At 31.8% G+C, this 27453-nt stretch overlaps 2 protein-coding genes across 2 annotated transcripts in view; both read right to left on the bottom strand.

Moving 5' to 3' along the window:
- Positions 1-92: 92 nt before the first annotated feature.
- On the bottom strand, positions 93-12326 carry nanos (RNA-binding protein nanos). Its single transcript, XM_011070369.2, has 4 exons — positions 11673-12326; positions 9156-9378; positions 5911-6053; positions 93-4701 (listed from the first exon to the last, which is right to left on the bottom strand). Exons 1-4 carry the CDS (start codon positions 11788-11790, stop codon positions 4673-4675), a joined length of 513 nt encoding a protein of 170 aa, XP_011068671.1. The 5' UTR covers positions 11791-12326; the 3' UTR covers positions 93-4672.
- A 5258-nt stretch (positions 12327-17584) lies between these two features.
- Positions 17585-27453, bottom strand: part of LOC105154694 (uncharacterized) — a 32192-nt gene continuing 22323 nt past the window's right edge. Inside the window, exons 3-7 of the mRNA XM_011070383.2 lie at positions 24468-24740; positions 23402-23488; positions 23166-23208; positions 21418-21676; positions 17585-21233 (exon numbers count right to left, since the gene is read on the bottom strand). Of these exons, the coding sequence (XP_011068685.1) occupies positions 20603-21233; positions 21418-21676; positions 23166-23208; positions 23402-23488; positions 24468-24740 (1293 nt within the window). The 3' untranslated portion in view covers positions 17585-20602. The remainder of the gene's footprint in view (positions 21234-21417; positions 21677-23165; positions 23209-23401; positions 23489-24467; positions 24741-27453) is intronic.

Below are 27453 nucleotides of genomic sequence, written 5' to 3'. Positions count from 1 at the left end.
TAGATTTTTGATAAATTCTATTGTATATAATAAATATATCGTTATTACTCAATAAAACTTAATAAAGGGCGATATATTATGAAAAAAATACATTTTTCATTCAAATGCATATATTCTATGAATCATTATTAAACATAATACAATTTTGTATAAATATATTTAAATAATATATTAATATATTAATAGCGGAAGTAATAATAATATAATTATCCTTGGTACAAATATTTGGAATGGCGAGATGATTATTATGACGATATGCGTAAGAATATAATCTTAAAATACAAACGACTACAAAAAAGAAAAAGCATGTCCAGAATGCACAAGATTAATTCCGAATAGGCGGAAATCTAATATAGCGAATAGAGGAAATATAAAGAAAATAAAAATCCAAAAGGTTTGATCGCGCGAGCACGCTCGCGTTTTGGATAAATACAATAAAGCTTTTTTGCGTAAAATCTTAATCGGTTAACGAATTCCAACATTCGCAGACGGGAACGCGTAAATTGGGTGAACCTCGATCGACATCGAAGGCAGTAATTGCGACAAAATAAATATTTATACAATTCTGTAAAACGTGCAACTGGACATACTACATTATTGTGGATTTGTGCGAATTGAAATTTGTTCATTTCTCTTTTCAATTTCCTGCCCAAAATTTACTGCCTGTATTGAAAATCTATAATTTACATCACGTGCATTACAGATTCTCAGTATTGGCAGTAAATTTTGAAACAGCTATTACAACATGAAATCTTTTTACATGCTCCTAAATCGTTATCACCTGCTACTGCTTAATCGTTGCTGCACGGTCGGATTACTGTAACGTCATCTCGCGCCTCACTATGAATCAGTCTGGTGTAATATGACGGCACCGTGTGTGAACGGCGTAATTCTAAACTTTGGCCACGTACGCCATTAAGGAATGAGACGCGCATCTTACAGAAGTAAGCACTTATTCGCACTATTAAATAGTAGGTCTCATAATACAAATTACAAGAATATTACACTTCAATCTTAAAAACATAATATTTGGCACACTGTAAAGTCTTAATTTCTAGTAGGAACATTTTGTAGTATTTTCATATACTATTTAATGGCGATACAAAACTGAGATATTCATCGCACCGTCATTTGCGATATTCGAATATATACATATACATACATATATATATATATATATGTGTGTGTATGTATGTATGTATTTTTTTAATCTCTTTCGGCCGATATAAAATTTAAAACATTTCAATTCCTAAAAGAAGCTAAGAAGATTGAGAAGCTAAGAACTATGAAGTTAGTTTCACAGCAAGATTGAAGAATACTGAATAGGTTTTTTTCTAGCGTTCCTAAATTCTCAAGCATTAAATACACATCTTGAAATATATTTATCTCTGTAAAGATAAAAATATTATTACAATACAATATTAATTATAAGAGGCATTAAATGCCTTTTCCTATATTCGAGAAATCACATTTACACATTCTTGAAAATCACATACGGAGATTAAATTAACGCTTAGATTATTATTAATTAAAACTTATGAACAGAAAATAAATTTTTAATTTTTTTGAAAAAGAATTGAAATGTTTTAAAGATCGTGCGATTTAATAATTATTCGTAATGTAATCTGTTAAATGTCGTGAACAAATTTGTGAAAATTTTACTTAAATTAGCCGTTTTAATCTGATTATTGAAATGGAATAGAATCAAAACGTACAACGTTGAATTAAGTTATCTTGTATGTATGTCTTATATTCTATATTTAAACTTTAAACATTTTATATCGCACAGATAGTGGAAAAATAGAAAAAAAAGTTTCTAAATTTCACTGAAATTTCAATGTTAACTTGTAATAATAAATGGAACACTTCAAACTTATCTGACAATGAGTGACAGATAGTTTTTTACAAAGAAAGGAGAAAAAAACTACACTTTCTGTTACAAAATTGTCTCCTCGTAATTTGCATAATTTGATAAACTTTTCAAAACAATTAAAAAAAAAATCATTTATCGAGGAAGCTCTTTGATAAATTTAATTCGCACATTCTCTTTCGAAAACAAAACTAGGCTGAAAGAGATTTCTCATCTCTCTTCTATTATCTTCACTGTCAACGAATATAATATAATCTTTATAATGTACACATTTACTTTTAATTTAATATATACGTATAATATATATAAAACGTGTGGTAACAATATGAAAACAAAACATGTCCTTTAGTGAATCTTGAGGAACACCAGAAAGAAGAATATTGACTGGGAAAAAATCATGTTTTTCATGAACTGTCAAATCCACGAAGCAAAAGCTAGCTGTGTATATAAACATGGAGGAAGCGTGATATTAGCAGCTTTTATTTCGATGGCCTTGACAATATCGTGATGAAACTAACAGTGACAACACCTCATATCTAATGTTCCGTCTGAACGTGATAATAGCGCATACAATGTACAGAATTGAGAATAGGTCATTTTATATCCAATGGATGGGATAGTTAGATGAAGGAGTGGATAGACGGATGGGAAAGAAAGAGGGGATGGAATAAATAAAACGTTCGTGAAAACGTATAAAAATTATAAGTACAATTATTATGGTCTAAGAATTTGTAATGAAGGGTCTCACGTAAAGGACACGTTTCCACAAACAAAATATTGATATACAGACGATAACTCATGCGCACATAACATTTTATACATCTTATATCTTATAAAAATAAAACGTTTAAATTAATATCACTGCTCAAATAAGAGCATCGAGATCAAATGATTACTTTTATGTTCTTCAGTCAAAAAGTTCAATATCAGTAGATAGTCTCACATTTCGACAATGCGGATTTCAAAACTTGTGTAAGTGCACGAATTTAAATGATATGCGCATAGAGTTATCTCTTGTACATTGGTATAACTCTCTTATATCTATATATACCATAACTATATCTTATCCTAGACTATATATATATATAATATATATATATATATAGCATAAAATATAAAAACTGAACATTTCGACACGTTAAGGCACATGTTATCATCACATATTTTATTTTCAAAACTAATAATATATGTATATATATATATATATATATAGAGAAAATTAATAATTTTAATAACAGTTCGCGAAGATGCAATCATGACGTAAATAACATAATTGTCGAAACGTTTCGCTGAACGTTACTATGAAAAAATAAATAAAAATAAATTAAAATAAAGATGTGCGTGTGTCTTGATTGCAAAAATTAGATGTTAACTTTATGCTACGAGGAAATAAATTTTCGAATAGAAAATAAGAGACTAATGCTGACTACATTACTAAAATGTCTAGGCAAGGTTCTAAGATCTCTCCTTAAAAAATCGTTGTCATTTCGAAGTCAAAGCGAATTAAGAAACGTGATTGTTTTTCTTATTTGTATGCGTGCAATGAATAAACTTTGAACACGATTTTCATTTTCGAATACGTCTCTGAAGTCAAGCTACCGGTATTATAAATGCTGCATTGCAAAAATGCAATCTCTACTTCTTGATAATTCACATATCCGGTAAAATACACGGTCAAAAAATCAAGTTCTTCAAAAATTAAAGAAAGCACCAAATCTCGACATATTTTCATATACGTCCAAAATATGAATTCTAATAAGGTTTTTTTATGCTGATTCACATCAATCATCATCTCTCGACAATTAAAATTCAACAGTAGAACAAAAAGTTTTGCTGAAATATCTAAAGCTATAAGATACAGAAAAATTATTTTGAGCCCAACAAAATCATTTTCAAATCTATATCTAGCTCCATTTTGAAATACATTAGCAAAATCATTCCTCTCTTTCCATGTGTCTGACATAAATGGAATATAAATGTGAATTCATGATGTCGAAAATTTGATACGTTCATAATTCGCGAAGTGCGCTACAAATGTAAATCCGTAAATGGATCTGGCGAATTATGTGCTTATCTCGTTTTTTTCATGGACTGTTCAAACTTGCATTGAAAATCTTTGAAATGCAATCTCGTTATCTAAGAAATGAATGTATTCATCTCAACATATTGCTTTTTCTATAATCATCCAACACTCGGACTTTCATAATCAAGATATCAAATATCTTGCGAAAATTATTGCCTGTCGAGAACGCAATATCTAAACTGAGTAATTTTAAAATTCCCTCTTAATTGTTTACATTCTTTCATGTTCGTAAACAAAAATTACGATTAGCTCTACAAATATGTGATAAGCATATCATATGTACATGTTGCTGAATCGACTTAATCATCCGACTCTCAAAATACGTATAAACCAGATTTTATTTAAAATCAACGTGTTTTCAATTTATCAGTATAATTTCGCATTATGAATTAGATTACAAATAGAATGAATGCGAGAGGTGCTCTAATAGTTTACATCGTAGATACAGCTATAAAAATATAAAGATAAAGATATAAAGGTAAAAAAATGCGAGAGATCAACAAAACTGATAAGTCAAATTTCGATATCAATCTGGCGATCTATTATGGCGTATTCGTGAGAGTGTCAAATTATGCCGGCTGTCAGTATTCACGTTTACAAACTAATGTAAATGTACGAAAAAAAAACAATGTATGCAATAACCTAGGGAACTAGATTGTCTAACTCGATACTTGGACGTATGCAGGGATAACGTGTCAGCAGTTGATGTTGATATGCATTCAAAATGTTGCTTGCTTCTTACTCCTCCCTGTTAAAAATCTCACTTAGAAGATATTGTTATTGTTCGAAGATTTATTTACATTTATTCTTATTAAGTAAGACAGAAACAATAGAAACATATATTAAAGAGGAAAGAAATGTATCGCACATAGGATAATATTTACTAATTAATATCCTAAAATAACTTTTAACATATACAACTTAATAAATTATTAAAATGAGTTATTTATTCTCCTTTTATACTATACGTATTGTCCATTCGTTCACAAAACCATTTGCCCGGATAGTGTGCCATTATATTGATTTTTTCAGATTCACTATTCTTCAAACTGATGGAACAGCACTAGTTTTCTTTCAGAAATTCTTTTTATGTAGAAGAGAATGATAAGCATAAAATAATTTCTTAAAATTAATTGCACAGTTTATCTAAATGTATTTATTTTAGATTAGTAATTCTCATTATTCTCATTATTTCTTTTGTACTTTTTAAGTTTCATATATTAACAAAAAAATCATGTAGCTAAAACAAACAAATGTGATAATACTAATAAATATTAATATGCTTAAAGAATATGAAAATGTAAAAATCTTAATGACAAAGAGAGAAGTTTAATTTCATTGGAGACTGTTTTATTTACTTAATCTACGAAACTTACTTTAATTTCTAATTTATTGGAACATTTTCTATTCATTTACAATTCGTCATTTGTTTATGATTTGTTCATTAATCATTTACAATTTTTCAATAATTTTTTACAATTTGTTCACTATTTTCATTTATAATTTGTACATATTTATTTACATTTATACACTGAGAAAACAATATACAATATTAAGATTTTAATAAATATTTGTTTAAATAATATTAGCTGAATATTTATTGTACAAATAATTAAATGTCAAGAATTATTAATTTCATGTAACTACAATTTTTTATTCATAAAACATTTATTTAATAAATTCATAAAACATTTATTTAATAAAACAAATTCATAAAACATTTATTTAAATTTATAATAAACTTAATATTTACTGTAAGTAAATGTTAAGTTAACATTACTTTTATAAATAAATATTTATTAAAATTTAGTACCTTTTTCAGTGCATATGTAACTGAAATACACCAGCGTGTATTTACATTCGTATATAAATTACAAATTTGTACTATCTATCATTATTACTATCCTAGAGAAAGAAAATGTTCCACATCCGCGTGGAAAGTGTCAAAACTTCTTACTTGCTATTTTGCCCGTGGAGTTCCTCGCAAGCTTAAAGGCATTTGCTGTGCTAATGGGATTGGGATTATACGGACCGCTTGGACAATACTTAACCGTGTGTGCCTCATCACCAGTTGCGCCACAGATCGGGCACGTATAAGCCCTATCAAACAAAAATATAATTTTTTCTGTGTATATGAACACAAGACATTTAATGTTAAAAAGAAACAATATCTAAGAAAGAGAAATAAATTCCTAATGTCATGTTTCGTATGAAAATATCCGTCAAAGAAGACTTTAAGCGTCGTAAAAAAAGATTATCTATGAGATAATCTGTAATCTTTTTTGTAGGCTTTTTGCTTTTTACTTCTTCGATTAAAATTAAATAAATCGTCGTAAAAAAAAGTCGTAAAGAAAGATTACAGATTATCTGTGAGATAATCTGTAATCTTTTTTGCAAGCTTTTTGCTTTTTACTTCTTCGATTAAAATTAAATAAATCGTATTGGAAAAATTATTTTATACAATATTATTTAGAAAATAATTTTTGTTAAGAAATTAAGTGGAAAAAAAGGCAAATAGGAAACAAGTGTGATAATCATTGCGCGAAATGATTACTGTGCTTCTATTTGTCCTTTTTTCATTTAATTTCTTTTTAACAGTAGAGTTCTTGTGAATTAATTTATAATAATATAATAATATAATTTTTCTTTTTATATTTTAGGCTTTATCTTTTTTTTTTACGTGATATACTTTTACGTGATATATATATATAGATGTTATGTATTTTTAGATGTTATTATTATATTTCATAACGATAACTGTATTTCAATTGTATTATCATTATATTCTCGCAACATAATCGCATTTTACACAAACTCATATTTGAATTATTCGAATATTATAAAAAAAATATCCTAAGATGAAAATCGTAATAATCTTTTATTTTTTTGCGTGTTTTGAAATTTATAAAAAAAGGAAATCTCCATAGTAAATTTCCAATATAGATATTAATATAGACATATAGAGTAGTTTTGAGAATATACATAGAATAAAGCTAAAATTCACAGATTATATCTTCGTGTTCCATGAACAAAAATACATATACAATTAGTCAAAATTATAAAAAGAAAAAGATTTTCTTTTCTATATATTTATAATATCATGCAGTACACTTTATCCGAAAAACATACTGGGACATACTAAGGAACATCCTTAATGCTGATTCTACAATGAATCGAATAGTCAGTAGTCCTAAGTCTTATTGGTGAAGTTAACCAATAGCCAACTTGTACGACTAATGCTGATTGGCCAACTTCACCGATTAAAACCTGTACTACAATAGAGTCACAAGCCATAAACTGTAAGAAATTAACCAATTATGTTTTTCATATTTAACTGTAATTGAAATTTAACCAATTTTTTACGACTTATGATCCTATTGTAGAATAGGCATAAGAAAAAGCCGATATTCATAGTCGGTTCTTATCTTAAGACTCTCTTAAATAATATCTTAAGATGCTAATACGAACCTATGATTGACTTATGACATAAAATTACTTAAGACAATCTCAAATATAAGAACTATGAATATCGGCCTAAGACTTCCGACTACCAATTTATTATAAATCAGCATAAGACATTCAGAAGATATAGGAATGTCCTCTAAAAGCCATTAGGACGTCCATTGGAGATTTATGTTGTACAGATAAAGGCAGACCTATGACGCACAGGCCATTGGTGTGTGGCCCACGACTCATTATGCATGACTCATTATTTGTAAATCCTAATACGATACAAGATCTACACTAAAAGCAGAGCTCTGATGCAGGACTCAGACCAATTTGTAAGATGCCTGGAGATACAAATGATTTAGTATAATAGAAAGGCAAGATAGAAAAAAATTTCTTCACACTAATTTGTTTTGTTTTCCATATTTTCTACTACAATGTACTAGAATAACTAGAATAGTTTAGGGATAATGTCTAAGTATATATCTACGGGATATCTATTTTAAAAATAAAATATAAAGTATTACAAAATTATAGAACTCAATTAGTATTTCTCATTAAGTAAATCTTGAATTATGAAGATTAAAAGTTACAGTATCGCCGGCATTAGCATTACTCAAGGTGTACCGCGTGGAGGTTGCCCGGTCGAGTTTACATCTTTTGTGTGTGTGTGTGTGTGTGTGTGTGTGTGTGTGTGTGTGTGTAAATGTAAATAATATAAACAAAGTGTCTCAGACTATTCATCCATTATTTTTATCTCAAGATAAGATTCAATCAAAAATACTTTATTATAGTTTGTGTAATACTTTATTATAGTTTGAAAAGCTTTTTGACATTGACTATTAGATTCTAGAATAAAAAGTAGGATGTTTCATTTAAAAAAATCGACGTGATCTTGATTCGACCTTGGCAAAGCAAAGGTCAAACTGATATGATCAATAAATAGATCTTTTTAAACTCCACAACTTTAGTCTGAACTATTTTTGATTGAATCTTATCTTGCAGAGATAAAAATAATGGATGAATAGTCTGAGACACTCTGTTTATATTATTTACATTTACACACACACACATACGCGCGCGCATTTTGGCCAATCACTTTTGTGTAGATAGAGCGGACTAAACTGAGTCGAAAAGTCCTCTACCATTTTGCAATTTTCGCAATGATTAACGAAATATGAATTACTAAAAATCGTTAAATATTGGTTTTCAATCATTTTTTAACTCAAATACTTCACATCAACTTCACAGAAAATCTGCAAGCGATAAAAATCATTAATTTTCTTCTCATAGAACTCTAAGAATTTTTTCAGAATTTTTTTACTGAATTTTTCAACTTTTAATACTGTATTTTTCTTATTTTTATCCATGAGAAAATATTAAAAATTTCTCAGAATTTTATAAGAAGAAAATAAACAATTTTTATTTCTTGCTGTTTTTCTGTAAAGTTGGCCGCTCTATCTATACAAAAGCGATTGGCCAAAATTTACGGGACACTCTGTATATGTCTATATTTTGTAATTCTATATTTTATTTTTATAATAGTCACACCATAGATATTTTCTGTAATTAGATATTCTGCTATAGACGTCTACATATTTTAGTAGAAAATATGAAAAATAAAATTAATTAGCGTAAAATATTTGTTTAATTTTGCCTCTTCGTTGTACTAAATCATTCGTAGATCCCATATTATTATGCTCCGCATTAGTTACAGTCACGAAACTAATTGTCATATTTAGATTTTCAATTTACCTGAGAACAGGACATTCAACGCGTCCATCGACGTCTTTCAGCAAGTGCTGCCGATAGTACGTTTCTTCTTCTCCGTTGTTTCTGCAGAAAACGCACTCCGTTGGCAAGGGTTTTTTATTTTTCTTTCGCCGTGACGCACTCTGTTTTGACACGTCTGTATCCACATCTGGACAATATTCGAAGTCACGACCATTGTGCCGAAAATCTTCCATTACCTCGTCAACTGTAATAAAGCATAAACAGAGATTATTAACAAAAATTTATTAAATATGAAAAAAAAAATAAAAACTTTAGAAGTAGAATTTCTCCTACTTAAGATTAAACAAATTTTTTTTCTACAGCTGTAATGTAAGATAAAATTAAAATCAAACGTGATAATTAGAAGACGAAATATATACTGTTTATATAATATCAAATATTTTCATCTTTTTCTTTAACTTTAAAATCACAGTACCAAAATCCATGTTTCGTGATGCACACTGAGGCGAACGTAATTCAATAGGCCGCAGTTTGTAAACACACAGCCGTTTTCGGGCCAGGCGGCTTCGAGTGTTTATCGGACACGATTATCATCGTCGTTGTCACGTCGGCAATCGGAACCATGGAATAAACATATCCTTGCAAGTATCTCAATAGGCTTTTGTCCCTCTTTGTCGATAAAATACGTCTGCTCACGGCGTGGCAGACAATCGGTCGCGTTCACAAAAAATGTGCGGTAGGGATCAAATGCACACGTGCGAGGTGCGAGAGATTACAGAACGAGATGGGATTAGTATCACAAAAAAAAAAATGGTAAACAAACGCGGTTTTCTCCTTGCAGCCGAGTGTATCGGTTTATTGACGCGAGCAATAAATGGTCTCGGAAATCTTGGCTACATCGAGAAGTTCTAGGAAAATATACGAATGTTAACATCGAAAATAAATCGACAACAGAAATATTATAACAGAGTAATTAATATACGCTCTTACGTTGTGTTTGTGTTATGATTCGTATCTCTTATAGATAGGTTTCTACGAACAAGCCACGCGCATTCAATCTCTAAAAAAAGCGATCGAATACACCGATGCGATTAAATCGATTTAATAAATAATAAATATTCTAATGATAGCGTGTTAGATTAGCATGCAAATGAAGAGTTATAAAAGAATTTTATATTTTATGCATTACGCTGTATTATTACCAACGATACAAGAAACTTAATTCATATATTTTCGTGATTTTTATATGGGAAATTTGAATTGTTATCTATATAATTTTAATTTTATACCACATTTCATTCACTATTATTTAAAGAAAGGAAAAGTTAAGAAAAATTCCCGATTTGTTCGGGTGACTTCTTGAATTATTTTGTTTTCTTTGAGGTTTACCAAGTCCGTCTCCTTTCAGTTTTATTTTTTTTACTTTCTAAGAAAATTTCAAAACGATGGAATGTCTTATTGAGTTTTTATATCATTAATTTCGAACAGTACTAAACAGTACTAGTTTTTGATTCGTGATGACGAAAATTTCCAAGAATAAACGAATTGTTCGACACTTCACCGATTTGTGGATTACTTATTATGACAATTACATGCTTCTGTAAATACAAGAAAAAGAAACAGAATCGCAGAATCCTTCAAGTTTTTAATATACTGATAATCGAAACAGTCTTAAATATCTTTCAAACGTATTTTTCTGTCAAAAATTATTAATTCTTTTTTTTCTTACTCACCTTTAGGTGAGTATATTTTCTATATTTAATTCTCTTTATTTTTGCATTAAAAATGAAATCATATATTTAAGACTTTATTAAAGAAGTCGGGAAACTATTGAAAATAAGCATATAATTGAAAAAAATTCGTATTTTTTTTTAACGCAAAAATATATAAAAAGATATGAAAAGAATATGTAGAAAGAAGATAAATAAAACTGGCTAATTTAAAAGACTAATTTAAAACTAAGAAATTCAATACAGATGCAAATAGATACAAGGTCTTTTTTTCTCTACGTTCTTCGAAGTTTATGCAGGTACCTCTGCAAGACTTATTTTAAAATACTTTCCTAAAAGAGATATAAAGTTAAAAGTTCCTTAGAAAGTTTGAAAGTATACCTGGATACATGTAGATGATTTGATTATGTCCGTTTCTACCAATGTAGTTTAATTTTAATCTGGTTTATATCTTACTTTTCATCTTTTTCGAGTTTTAAGAATTAGAAAGAGATAGAATAATTAAACCGAGATTTAAGTTAGTCTATCTTAATAGAAATGGACATAACTTTCCATTCAAAAGCGAAGCGTGAAAGCTGGATCATAAAAATACAAAAACAGTTAGTAATTACAGAAACTGGATAATAGTTTAAAAGAATACTAATTACGATTCTCAAGTAATCACTACGAGGACGAACTTTCGGACGGCGTCAGTCTGCAAAATCGTAAATATCGCGATACTCTTCCATGAAACGCAGCGTAAACTCTCAACAATCGCATAAATATTTATAAACTCGGATCGACAGAATAAAGAGTGTGGAAAACATACCGGTTGGTAGAGGCCTCATGTTGAGGGTGACGTCGAACAGCCGCTGGATTTCATCGTTCAGGCTGGGGTTGAACGGGAACAGAGAATTTACTTCCAGCATCGGTAACATGTCGCACATGATCCGCTAGACGCACTATAAGAACCCGTAGCAAATTCGACGCAAGCTTCACGCGAGCTTCAGGTGGCTTTAGATAATAAACGCACGTGTCTTTTACACGTCGTTCCCGAAGAACAGGCTACTACTGACTGCGACCGTCAGAGTTACTGCCTGTGACTGTCGGCGCTGTTGAGGCACGGCCGTGAAGATCTCTTACCCTTAAATTTGAAGAGAGGGAGTTGCTCTCTCTCATGCTTGACCGGCGACGTTTTAGAAAAGCCTTTCGTAGAACACGTGAAAAAAAAAAGGGGGGAAAAAAAAGCGACACCGCGTCGCCGTTTCAAAACGAAGCCGCCGTATTCGCGGCGCCGCGGTCGTCTGTTTACACGACATCGGCGATGAGGAGCTGGATAAGTTTTTATATCGTTTCTTGGAAAATTCGACACTGACTCACTTACTCGTCGGTGTATTAAGGAGTCAATAATAAGATCGATGAGATGAAAGAGTCGGAAAGAAACAGGAGACAAGTATCAACGTCGAATATCATCTCGATTGTGCTTTTAATTCTGCACGGCGAGGTTGAGCGAGTTTTTCAATACTAATCTAGATATATATGCGGATTATATTATTTTTTTAATACTTTCGCACAATCATATTTTGTAACATTTTATATCACACGTATTCAATATATCGTTATCAATCCATCGTTTTTATATTTTTGCTAAAAAAAACTTTGTTCAAATTTATTTCTATAATTTTGTAAATATATTTGAAATTTTTAATTTAATTTTTCTGTTTCATTGTAAAAAATTACATTTTAGATCGAAAGCTTAATGTGAATAAAAAAGTTATTCTTGAAATAAACTTACAATTAGTTTAGAGTATTTTTTAAACTTCCCTGTTTAGCTATTTTCTTACATAAATTATATAAATATCTATATAATTTAATCACATTATGTTCATCTCACTTTATATTTTCAAGTTATCGTATATCACATTTTATAATCAGTAAATGTAAAATCTGTATTAAACAAAGTATCTTTCATCATAATGTGAAAACACGAATACACAACTAGGAAATGAAGTTTTAAACAGTTAAGCTGAATCTTTAGCGCTTAAATTCAGTGAATTTATATATAATACATATCCAATTTAATGATATTCAGCTCATAGGCATTTTAGAAGAATACTTATAATCTGATGCTAATAAGCATCTTAATCCATAAATTTTATCGTGAAAAATATTACTTCGGCTAGAATTCAAATTCCGATTAAAATCTCTACTCACTATCATGTATGTCATTTTTCATTTTTTATTTTTTGGAATTGTAATTTTATCAAATGTATACTTGATTGCACATGTTAACTAATTAATTGTAAAAATCTAGGTTTACAAACAGCATTACTAAGATTTTGCCTTTTGGCTCTAATTTATATATGTATATATATATATATATATATATATATATATATATATATATACTGTCTTCATGGTTATAAATTTATTTATCTTAAACATCCAAAAATCAAGCTTATATTATTATTTAAATACTATTAAAAATAAACAGTCCGAAACTACTTACACATATTCTATCGTATGTATATCATTTTTTAGATAATTAAAATAACTTATAAATGTAAAAAAAAAATAATTATACAAAATTAAACAACAAAAATAAAACATACATTCAAATACTAATTGGATCTATGTATTACGATGCATAGCATCGGACATTCTGCAAACAGAGGTTATTATAAGGTTAGTATTACATTTATCCGTTTTTGTCATATGACAAATTTTTCAAGTCTGTTAATTGACTAGGATAGAAAGATCCAAGAACTCTCTGTACTGCAGTCAATTAATAATTAAAAAAAATTGTCGTACGACAAAACCAGACAATTATAATATTAACTTTAAGGAATCTTATATGACTGTAAAATTTATAATTTCAATTTTCTCGCTTATCTTCGAGTAATCCGTCTAAAGGCCATCACACGTAAAAAAATTTTAGGGTTTGAGCACAAGAATTGTCGTAACACTTACTTAAACTGAAATTGTAGACATAAGTAACGCATAAGCTTTCACGTATGACGTACAACTTATTGCCGTGTCTCCAAGAGACGGCAATAAATCGTACGTCATACGCCAAAGCTTATGCGTTACTTATGTCTACAATTTAAGTCTAAGTAAGTGTTATGACAATTCTTTTGTGTTCAGACCCTTAGTCATAATCGTAAAATCATAAGTAAATCAATTAATTACTTAGTTAAAAATGCGGTCTTACGATAGGTTTAGAGTGCTCGATCATGATTGGTCGATATACTAATATGATCTTACGATTACGACTTAAACTTTTTTATGTATGCAGATGGCCTTTAGAGCTGCTGTACAGTGCACACACTTTCCGTAACAATAAGACGTAAGAATTAACCAATCATAGTGAAGAATTTACAAAAACTTTTAGCTCTGATTGGCTAACTCTCACGGTCTTATGATTCCTGTTATGGAAAGTGTTTACAGAACCTTTTATCACTTGGCATATATCGGCTGTTGGGGATGCATTATATTTTCACTAAGTTTAATCAAAATCAATGACTCTAACGTCATTCTCTCGTTAAATATTAATTTATTGCATGCACGATATTTATAAATATTTCGAAATGTTACAAAAGGAATTTTTTTGTATTATTAATGCGATATTTCTTTTTTTCTTTTTGTTATTAATAAGGTCATGTGGAAAATTGGCGGACGGGGAATCCTAGAAGACTGAAAAAAGAAGTCAGGTGATTTCACTAATCTTCATCTTTATTATTACTGTGTAAATATGTAGGCACTGAACAAATAATTTCATAATTTGTTTACAAACATTTACACTTACTGATCTTCCACTTTTGTTCAATCAATGAATATTCTCCGCGAAGAGCGCAATCCCCAGCTGGCGTTCAAAGCCAACCGAGACTGCTCTATATGTGTATGTACGTGTGTATATTTCGCCGTCTATACCCGAGCCTTAATAATTCTTAAACGGTAAATATACCAGTTGTCGTCCTTACGGCATTGTATGCGCTCGACCCCAACTTCTATAAATTTGCGACCTCAATAATTACTTTATCAATATATATATATATATATATATATATATATATATATATACATACATACATATATATATTTATATATATATACTTCACCTTTATGTATGTATACTTCAATCTCTATCCACTAGGTATATTGTTCTTCTAAGCCTAAAATTACCACGTTTATTAAAGGTATATATATATATATATATGTATATATATATATATATATATATATATATATATATATATCTCTATCTATCCTCAGAGAAATTATAATTAAAATTAATAGTAATCATGAAATGTGTCAAATATATACGTCGTGTGGGGAGGGGGACGAGGAAAAAGAGGAAAAAGGATAAAGGAGGGATAGAGGAGAGAAGGTACTAACAATAAGAGATAAAAACGCAAATTCTAGCTTTGGCTAAGAGACTGACATTTCACATTTTAAGAGCGCGACATCGAAATGCCTCCTCGCACATAATTCGCATGTATCCGCTGTCGCGCTCTCCAGTTTCGAAATGTCGGACTAAGTGAAGAGAGAATTGGTACAAAGTCTCAAGAGATAAATGAGCTTGAGAAAACGCGTGTATGTTATTCGTCTTTGCGAATGTATGTATGTGTGTACGTATATGAATGTGCGTATGTATGTATGTATGTATGTATGTATGTATGTATGTATGTATGTATGTATGTATGTATGTATGTATGTATGTATGTATGTATGTATGTATGTATGTATGTATGTATGTATGTATGTATGTATGTATGTATGTATGTATGTATGTATGTATGTATGTATGTATGTATGTATGTATGTATGTATGTATGTATGTAAGTATGTAAGTATGTATACAATGATCGCGTTCATCGGTGAATGTAACTTTACATAGGATCAAGGTCGTTCGAAGTATCGTCGGCTGATTCTTCAGCCTTTTCTGTGTCTCAAGTATAAAACTAAAGGATGCGGCCGGCGAAGCCTTTTTGTAAAACTATATATTTGTTCTCTCTTTCTCTATCTCTCTCTTTCTCTATTGCGCTCAAGTGTATGCACGTGTTTGTTAAAAACGTTCATTTTTTTTTTTACACTGCAGGCAGATCGACAGGTTTGACTATTCGTGAGTGTTATACATGAGACACTCCGTAACCGGGCGTTATTCATTGCGAAATACGCGAATGCTTTGATGTGACGTTATCACCGATGATGATAATGATAATGATGATAATAATGGTGATGACAATGACGATAACGATGGCGATTAATGCGCGCGTGAGTGTTATTGATGAATTTCTCTTGCATTAATTTAATGATCATCCGTAAACGTCGATGTCGCGGTGGTCCGTTTTTGGAATAGCTATAATAATTATTATAAATATATATATTTATATGTATATTTATATGTATATAATAGGTCCATGCGTTTTCTTCTCCTTTATGCGCGTGTAATGCAACGTGTATGACAGTGAAGAGCGTGTATACTAGGAATGTACATAGTGTACGTAGAGATATTTAATTAGGTTGTGTATAAAACGATGATACATACTATTTACTCGTTACTCGTTTATATCAAACGACACATAATTATGATATCGATTTTTTTAGTCTCATGGTACGACGTTCCAGGGCACACGGCGCGTCGTTTGCCAATAGGCTAATAGTCTTGTCCTGTCTTTTCGCACAATATGATCGCGCGGTCACGCATTCACGCTGACTCGCACTCTCTCTTTCGCCCCTTTCACGACAAAAAAAAACGATCACGTGGTTATGATACAAGAATCTCTTCCAAATGAATGGTCATCAGTTGAGCATACAATTTGGCATAACGCGTGTTTCTTAAAATGGCACGCTATATCTTGGATTCGAGTTGTACTTGAATGAGGATGTTGGCATTTTCATTAAGAGATAACAAAATTTGTATTTGGACAGATTCAGAAATTTGTAAATGTTTCAGATCAATATATATATATATATATATATATATATATATATATATCTATATTATACAACACATTTATAAATATTATATATAATATATTAAAATAATATATATATATATATATAATTTATATGATGTAATTGTCAAGATAACAATAAAAAGAACGAATATATATATATAATATGAAAATTTGTATAATTCTAAAACATAAACAAATTTTCGAATTTATCTAATTTTTTCTTTTATGTGTATATGAATTAAGATGTAAATAATACATATTGTATGAATGTATATTATATATATATATATATACATATATTTTTTAAAAATAATATCAAGAGGAACCATTGCATATATAAAAATTCTGTTGGAATCCTCATGGATTTTTTATAACAAACTTAAAAAAACTTTGACACTATAACAGCATATAAAAATAATATAAATTAAACATTTAATAATAATAAAAATAAAATTAAAATAATCCCAAGATTTGATAAATATTATTCCTTATTTGTTCCATGGCTCGACGCTCGAAGACGTGACCATTCATTCGGATATCAATATATATACATACATATATATATATATATATATATATTGATCATTATTATTAAATATTAATACTTCTAGTCGTATACTCTTACTAGAGTAAAAGTGGTCTCGCGCGTCCCAGATATAAACATACCCGAACGCCATAGGCAAATACAGTGTGTATCAGCGCATTTTTGTTTCCATGATATGCGATAGATACTAACCTAACAAAACTTGTCCTTACATTTCTCATTTGGTATATCTTAGTCTTATTTTATTTTGTTTTTTTTTTAAAAAAAAGAAAAGTAAATAAAAGAGAAAAAAAAGGGAGAAATTACTCCTTCATTTAATACAAAGTTTCGATGAGAAGATACAATGATTCTGACGAAAGTCATTAAATTAAACGGTGAAGATGAACAGATCTATCTTTTTTCTTTTTCTTTTCCTCCCTTATAGTTTAAGAGTTACAAGTAAAATTATCGTAACAAATCGCACAATATTATTGCGCATGATATAAAATTATACACATGATAAAAATAATCAATTCGGAGCACTTAAAATAATCGAAAAGACTTTATCTTTACTCCGTAAAATAATCGAAAAATTTCACTCTCTTGTCAACATTCAAGAAAAGATATTTCGTGTTAAATATACAAAGTAGACTAAAGAAAGTACTTAATTTGTCGGATAAAGTCTTCGGCGTCCGTCCGCCGGAAATACTTTCTCTTCGCAGAATCCACAACTGTGTGTTTGCACGTACATGCCTGTGTGTATCTCGTATCTGAATACGCCGCATACTTAATCGAGTCTCGATACGCTTATCGTTACGTTTTTTTTTTTACATTTTTTGTAATTTCTTTTTCTTCGTTTACTTTAGTAGTCAGTCGACTTTGGGGTCCGTTTAGAAAGAGAGAGGTACATACATGTCCGCATTCAAAGAATGCGTTTCTTGATTTTTTTTCGTTTCTAGTAAATATCGTACACCGCTATATTTACACACCTCACGATACTTTTCACTTTTTCGCTTCTACCAGTCACAATGAAATCTCCGAAAGGAAAGCCATTCTCTTCTTTCGTTTCACGTACTTCGTACGTACGATATTACACCGCTCCATTCGGATTACTTTACAAGTACCCTCCGCGATAATGAACTCTCCTCTTTCATGCAACTAAGTCTTATATCATCGAAAAATATCATCAGAGATACCTCTATTATACTACTAATTCTTACTTAGTTTTACCTTCAGCGAACAGGAATACTCATTTCCAGTCAATGTCTCATGGAGTATGATTATTGTATATATTTATATTTTTATTTATATATATATATATATAGCGGTTGTTCGGGGATTTCCCATTTCTTTATCTAACTTAATGTAAACATCGCGCCTGTGAAAGCTTACAAAAAAATTAAACAGAATCGCGAATCATGTATAAATAGGGGGAACAACGATACAATGCGTTAACACAGCATTATCGTAGCCACCATTGCAGATATCATATTGATATTGCTTTGATAAATCCGAGCATAATTGCACCGGCATATTTCTATTTCTTTTTTAACCTCTTTTAATCGATATTTTATCGCCAAATAATACTATTTCATATCTTCAAATATTGCACTACATTTGTGTTAAACAATTTGATCGACGATTATTATTCTCCAATAAGTCGTTAAAAATATTTTCTCTCATAAAAGAAGAAATAAAAAAAATATCTCGTGTGTATATATACAAGTAATAAAGATTGTTTATAAAAATCATTCTTATGCACAGCTTTATGTACCGGTATAAAAGAAAAACAAAATAGAATGATACACCGTTATCATGTTACATTATGTGCGCAACGGACTATTCCAGTAACATTGCGAATACTCGAGAAAAGGCAATTGCCGCGATTTTCGTACGACGCATAAAAATCGCTAACCGATCGCAACGCCTTTATTTTAATTGCATGAAATTTACGTTCCTAAAACTTAACCGTTCTAAATAATGTCTTCCAAAAATATAGGTAACACATGTAAAACTGTACGCGCGTCAATTTTGTCAGCGAATCGATAACATAGACAAAACAGTTTCTAATGTTAAGGCTTGTATCATGAAAATACATTTAAATCATAAACGATTTACTATTGGATACGCAGCCTGAAGTGATGATTTTTTTCTCGCTCTTGCTCTCACTCTTTCTATTTTTTTCGCTCTCGCTCTTTCTCTTATTCTTTCTATCTATCTCTTTAAATATTTTTCTAAATACAAATAGCTGAGAATATCTCTATCTATAATCATCTTATTCCAAGTTTTTCGCTTCATATGTATTTCTTTATGTGTCGTGTATTGCGAATATCGAATATGGATGCCTTTTCCAATAGTACAAGCTTTATGATTTAAATTTTCGAATTTATATACGGGCATTAACTGAAACGTGATCCTAACGCGATCCTAACGACGATCGCGTGAGGAACATATATCTATGTCGAGGGACGTTATTTAGTTTTTTTTTTCTCCTCTCCCTCTCTCTCTTTCTGCTTCCCCCTTTCCCTCTCTTGCTTTTTTTCTCTCTGTGGTGTATATTACTATGATGGATCTACTTGTGGTGAATATATTGTCGCTCTTTACCATACAGACACATGCGGCAGAAAATAGGCATTCTTTGTTGCGATAATACACTCTACATCGTTATCCAAAAGGAACTTCGATTGAACTTTTTATTATACGCTTTATCCCTTTTGTTACTTCTTTTGCTTTATTATTTTTCCTCACAAAGGCCAAGGTATGCAATATGTCTACTACTGACCCATGTGGGTTAAAAACGAGCCGAATTCGAAGTTAAAACGAGAGGAATTTCGTGTCAACTCGCCTAGGGTACTAACTCCGCTAGGGCAGAATTAATATTCTTCGCGACATTAATATTCTTCTTAATCGTGAAAAATACGACAGTAGGCCGTGGCCGTGCGGGAATCCATTCGAAGGCATCGTAAGGAATCGTCAAAGTTCTCGTTTTGTTCGTCCCGACGCAGCCACGGCTCGCCGTCAATCGCGAATGATCGCACGCGAGATTGTCTGAGGCTACTCTTGCAGAATCGGGAGTGCGCAGAACAGCGATGTCCAGCGCCGCTCCTCTTCTACTTTCTTCGTCTATTTTAAATGAAAATTCGTGAGAAAGCGAGTAAACACGTTGGAATAAAAACTGCGCGGGCACTGCAGGTCGGATCTATAGCTGGCTCCGCTTGGCGCTACGCTGCGCGGATGGTGGTGATTCGCCGTAGGTGTCAAGTAGGGTCTGAATAGTTAGGGTTTACTGTTGTCATTATTTAATGACAACGGGTCGGCGAGTTTCTGCTGCTGTTGCTGCTGCTGCTGTTGCTGCTGCTGCTGCTGCTGCTGTTGCTGCTGTTGTTGTTGCTGTTGCTGCTGGCTGACCTCGCTAACAGCACCGCCGCTCATCAGTTTCGCGTTATTGTTCTCTGTGCTGGACATTTTCGTATATTCGCGTTTACGCAGCATGTTCTCCGTCTTGACGATCGTGATGTCCGGATTGTTCTCCAGCACTGACGTGGTGGAACACTTCGACACTGCCGTTGGCACCTCAATGTAGCCACCGCCTTCACGCTTAATCGACGTCGTGGTCGCCACGTTCGCATTGATCTTTTGCAATATGTCGTTCACGGAATCATTGTTTTCCGTCGTCGTCGATTCTGTTGCGTTGTTGTTGCTGCCGCTATCGATGCTACCGCTGGACGCCACGCTGAGATCACCGGCCAACGAGATTCTATCCGGACCCTGCAGCGTTGAAAGATAAGTTGCAAGTGTGTGGACGGTGACATTGAGGAACTCGGCGGCCCGGAACAATGTTATTTCCTTTCGTCGTAATTTCGCTAACACTTCTGCCGGGCCCGGTTCAGACCAAAAATCTCTTACTCTGAAAATATATGTCATCTTTATATTATTATCTCGATTATTTTGGTGAAACTCTATCGTTTTCTTTTAATTCGCACTTTATTTTAATTTGAATTAAAATTACGCTATGTTTTCTTTAATGCAAAGATCGAACATCAGCATGCTTAAGTGTAATTTTGAAATTTTTGTGTGCATGCGTCCATTACCTGTACGGATGTTTAAGGCAACCATAACTGTCGCGATATCTGCCGTAGAGAGTGCCGTAAGAAACACCGAGGATTTCGGCGGCAGTCTTCATTTCTAGCTCTTTGCTCTTGATAGCATCCATAACGCGGCGCGTGAAGGGTTCCTCCCAGAACTCTTGTCGGCGTCCCGTCGTCAGGTAATCATTCATCTTTATTACGTCCCGGAATTGTTCAGGAATCGACAGATTTGTGGCGTTAGAATTTGATGGAGTGCTAGCGGCTGCAATCGATAAATAATCAATATTTACAATAACTATTAGAATGGACAAATCGGGAACATTATTTTATAAAAATAATGTGTTACTGTTATTTTTTTGTAAAAAGTTATTTGTTACTCATTTTAAAAAGTAACGCCGTTACTAGAAAGTAACATTTCATTACTTTTTTGTAATGCTAGAGCAAGATATTAGATTTTCAAGTAACGTTATTAAATAATCTATATTAAATCTTAAAATTCTAAACTGTCTCTATGTGATAAGATTTTCTTTATACATATTATTAAACTTATCTAATAAATTCTTCTTTTTACGATTCTTTATATTGATATTTTTATTTTTTAATGTATCTTTGGAATTATCTTTAGGAATTTAGATTGTAATTAAAAAATTTTATTAAAACGCAAATTTTATTAAATATTATTTTTAAATATTATCACTTAGAGGACATTCCAATATTCGCTGCCAGTACTGTGTGTGTGAAAATTTGTAGCTCACGTTATATGCATATATTATTATAGATTTTTGTCGGTATTAGCAGCGATTATCGAAATGCAGCCTAAGATATAAGGTACAAAATATTTCAATATTTATATATTTACTTAAATAAATTTCTATCCAATCAAAAATAATGTCCATTGAATAAATATTAAGACATAATAGAGAATTAAAGTAATAGCTGAATTCATTATCGTTATTAAAAATATAACGACTTTACTGTAAACAGAAAAGAGTAATAAAAACAGTAACGATAATGTAATGGTGTTACAAATACATAATGCATTACTTTCCAACTTTGAAAATGGATACTGACGTACTTAATCGGCGTCAAAAAAGAATAGAAGCTTCCGGAGGAAAGAACTTTTCGGGAGGAAGACAAAAATATCAATTTTCTTCGAAAGCGATTAGCAAAATTCATCAAAAGAATTCAGAATTATCGAAAAAACAGTGTTCCAATCTTTTTTACGCCGATTACATTATGACAAAAGACATTTAAAACAAGATTAGTAACATTTGTTACGCGCTCAAGATATTTTAAGAAAAATGATGTTCTTCAATATATATTATATTATGCATTTTTTATTGTTTTATATGCAAAATATAAATAGAATGAGAACTCTGAACCGGCAATATAAAAGAAGATGTCAATAATACAAAATAAATGTTTATTTTTCTTTTCGAGAGAATCTTAACATTTTCTTCAGTTTGGTTTTATATACCAATATTTTATTTTTATCTCTTGTACAGAACAAATAAAATAATAAAATATGCATTATTTTTTTATTTCGTATATGAAAATTATAACGACAACATAATGTTAATAGAATGTAAAAATAATTATAAATCTATAATAGAGACATCTATATCTAGATATAATAGAAACATAAAAATATATAAATTTAGAAACAAGCATTAGACATACACTAAGCAAAACTTTCTGAGAGTGGAGAAAGGCTACACATCAAGGTGTAATTGCAGAACGATCATGTATACCTTTCTTTTCTTCAGATGCGTCGTCCTTGGGCATGTAGGACAGCTAGAAAAATCACACAATAGTCAAAATCGTTGAATAGAATATTCGCGCAAGGAATAGTCTAACCTGACGGTTGATGCAAGAGAAAGTAGAGCGGCATCTCTTTTAATAGACTCAATTTAATTATTGTGTGCGCACTCACGTCAGCAAGTGAAGAGGAATAGAGAGAATCGTATCTAACGATAATTGGCCTTACCACCGGCAGTGGCGTTTCGTTATTCTCGTTCATCATCATCTCGTCGTCCCAACTCTCATGGTCGCCGCCCTCGCTCATCATTTCCTCCTGAGAAAAAGTTCGACGTGACACATTAGAATCGTGCGTGGGTATCCTCACGCATGTGCGGTACCCGCCGCTGCGAGTCTGACAAAATTATTGTATTTTTACATTCACGATAACGGATCGTAAATATTCCGTGTAAGGCTCGGTATTCATTGCAGTGCAGATCCACCATTTTCTCCCTCACCTTTTTATAATCTTTCTTAATTATTCGTTCTACATTCAACGCCACATCTTTATACAGAAATATTGCAAAATTTAAAAATCCGAGAACTTTTAATCGTAATAATTGTAACGCAATTGTTAGGGATTTTCAATTTTTCCACTTAGAAGATTAGAAGGTGTAACTCTGAATAATTAAGACGTAAAAAAAATGTATTTTATATATTTTTAACATTTAAACACTTTTTGAACATTTTGATTTTGTGGATCAATATTTTATAACAATAGCATAAATTTTTGTTCGAAACAACAGAATAAAAGTTTTTAAATTAAGATCTATTAAAATTTGAAGATATTTAAAATATTTGATACTCACAAAAAATATATTTTTTCAATGATTATATCATAATATATAAATATATTATGATTATAGTATTTATAATACAATTCAAATACAATTATACCGTGAAATTTTTTTATAAAGCAATATCACTTTGACTTTTTGCGAACGGATTTGCGAAATGCTGCTGCAACAATTTAACCGCACTGAAAGAAAAGATTGGCTCTTGCAGCAATTTAGATGGTAAAATATGGCATAGCATTTTTAGTTGGCTGCTGCATCCAATTTTTGGTTACAGCAGCCAATTTTTGGTTGCGTTAGTCATCCGCAGTGTCAATATACGGTTTCAATAGGCAACCAAAAATTGGCTGCTGCAGCCAATTAAAAGTGTTATGCTATATTCAGTCAATCTTTTCTTTCGTTGGCACACTAAGCTTTACACAGACCAGTTTAGCCTATGATAATGATAAGAGATATACGTACGTTCCCGGTGATGCAAGTGATTTTGGGTGTGAAAACGTCATGTGCCGATGGTGGATCGTCCAGAGGCGGACGACCTCTACGTCTCTGTTTGGGAGGTGGTGGCTCGTCAGTTTCACCTTCTCGCAGGACCGTTTCGACGCCGGGGGTTCCGGTGCCGGGACTGTGGCCGGTGTTGTTCAGGTCGTTTTGCGTGGAATCGCTGCGCCAGCTCACCTCGGCGAGCCCCTTGATGTGTAAATCCTCGGCGGTTTTCAGCAACGACGACAACCTCGTCTATAAAACGAAATGGACAAATATAATCATTCGTTTCTATAATGTCTCGTTTTTGTGTTTCAGTAATTTCAGTGACTTTCTGTTGTCTTGTACGTAATTGTTTTCAAAATTATCATAATTTCTATATTTATATAGTATTAGTATTATATGTCAGCATAATTCTTAGTAAGATATCGTTATATATAATATTATTAAAATATTATTTTATGACACATCGACAAATAGAAATGGAGGAATACGAGTGAGATTAAAGGTCAGAATCCAGAAAAAGTATAGATGCGTAGATAAATATGACTTACAGAAAAAAATGTAAATGTATAGATAAATATGACTTGTGTAACTGCGAAATTTGTTAAATCCGTTGTATGCTTCTTCGAGGAAAATTATAAATTCAATTGCTTATTTATAAATAAGCAGAGTAGACATATTTATTGAGTTATTTCTAAACGAGACATCATTATGATATCTAAATTAAATGTTTGAATTATAATATTAAAATTTTCAGATACTATAGTTAGTGAGCATATTCTATAAAAACTAACTTTCTCTATAGTTATATATTAAATTCGTAAATATACATATACGTGTATATGTATATCGCATGTGAGGTTCTAACGAAATATTTTATCAAAAGACATCGCGCAGAAATAAATTGACAACTCTCTCCATTTATTTATTACGGGACATATTTTTCTATGTCTGAGTCAATCACAAAGTTAAAAATTATTAATTATCCCGTAATTATAAAAACTTAATGCATTTAGACAGGATGTTTTTTAAAGCTTGAAATACTGCGAAAGGGGAAAATATAAAAATGAAAGACAAGCCCATTACTTTCGGGTCGCTGACACGGACCGCTTATTTATTTTCATCAGCATTATTTTCCCTCACAAATATCCTTTGGATTTCTCCCCTGGGAAAAAATACCCCTACGTTGTATTCTCGTGTATGAGAGTGGAGAAACTCGCGCGACGTACTGGACGGAAAAAAAATAAAGATCACGAACGCGTATGAAGAACGCGGGGGGAGGGGAAGAGAAAGAGAGAGAGAGAGAGAGAGAGAGAGAGAGAGAGAGAGAGAGAGAGAGAGAGAGAGAGAGAGAGAGAGAGAGAGAGAGAGAGAGAGAGAGAGAGAGAGAGAGAGAGAAGGTTCGCGACAACGGGCCCCAATTATTATTTGCTAATTTTCACCAACGCGGCGGTGATTGTGTACGTTCGCTGTTCGCGGCGCGGCCGAATGCTAAATAATATAGGAACTTTCTACGAACGGCCGCATGCAGCTTTCTATCGGCCACGGCTGGAATTGGAAAAATGTCTATGTGGGTCAGCGTCGACGCCGCGGCGGAATAATGTATTTCAGAAATATCGCCGCTTTCGTTTCTTGCTTGCGCGGTAGCACGGCGGAGAAAGGAGGGGGTCGCGCGTAAGAAAAGGGATCGTGGGAAAAAAGGACGACGTGCCCCGAGTGACGCAAAGCCCGATCTACAACCGTTTGCAGATCTCCCTCCTCCGTGCCGTTTAGCTAACATTCCTCTCGGATACAGCGAGGAGAGCTTAAATCACGCGCCGATCTCCAATCCGGGATCGGGCCCTGACGATTTTCACTCAGCGATTTTTCGCGAGCCCGATCGGTCTGTACGACACAAAACGTGCCGGAGAAAGCTCCTTGCGCGGCTGCGACTGCCTCATCACGACTAGAAATCAGGAAGAATTCGCTCTCTTCGGAAGGAGATAGATGTACTATTGAAGATTCGCGCGAAGAAAGATCGCCAGCTTCGCGGAAGGAACTGTAAAGTATCAGTTTGTCGGATATCGAATAAGCGAGATTTTCAACTAAATAAAATTATAATCTATTATCTGTAAATGAGACATTTATAATCGAACAGTTAAGGTACGTTTAAGAAAGGAGGAAAAAAATGTATTAAGGAAAAGTTCAAGTTTATAAGAATAGTTTACAAAATATTATAAAGCTGGATATATACCATGAAGACATATCTCAAGAGAATACATGAATCTTAAAATGTACTCGCGGAAATTTCAATATTGAGGACGTATTGTCGAATTATTGTAGTCTAATGCAAAGCAGACAGGCGAAATGTATGAAATATCTCGAAAAAATCTCGGAGGAGCATTTTCTTAAATGTATTTCGGGCAATCTCGAAAAATTGAAAACATAATATCGCAAACAAGATGTTGGAACAATTTACTCCATTCTCATTAATAAAACCAGGTGCAAGGAACAGTGCAATTGTATAAATATACCCAAATGGACTTTTGCGGATTATCCGCCGGTTTATTATTATATTCTCCAAGCACAGGCTCTTTTTAATCCACGATTAAAAAGTCTCAAGGATTACGAGAAAACAATTAGCGAAACATATGATACAAGGTGTGTGGTTACCGACTCTTTTGTCATTCTATAAGTATATATAAATTATACATACGGAAATAAAATGTATCATTATTGTATTTTAATGACATATTCATCAACAATTGATTTTTCTCAGTAAATGTTTCTAATAATTGTTTTATCTTTACTATTAAATATATTTTAAAAGCCATTGAAAAAGTTTCTATTAAAATAGAAAAGGATCTACCTAAAATTCATTAAAAATAAAATTTTACATTAAATATATGTAGATCAGTTTCGAAATTTTTCATAGAGAAAGTCGACCTTGAATTTATCAAAGTGTCGGACATAACTGCGTAATAAC

This window comes from Acromyrmex echinatior, chromosome 1, assembly GCF_024713525.1.
Source record: "Acromyrmex echinatior isolate Ae372 chromosome 1, ASM2471352v2, whole genome shotgun sequence".
NCBI lineage: Eukaryota > Metazoa > Arthropoda > Insecta > Hymenoptera > Formicidae > Acromyrmex > Acromyrmex echinatior.
The sequence above is the reverse complement of the archived record's forward strand: the minus strand, read 5'-3'. Positions and strand labels throughout refer to the sequence as shown.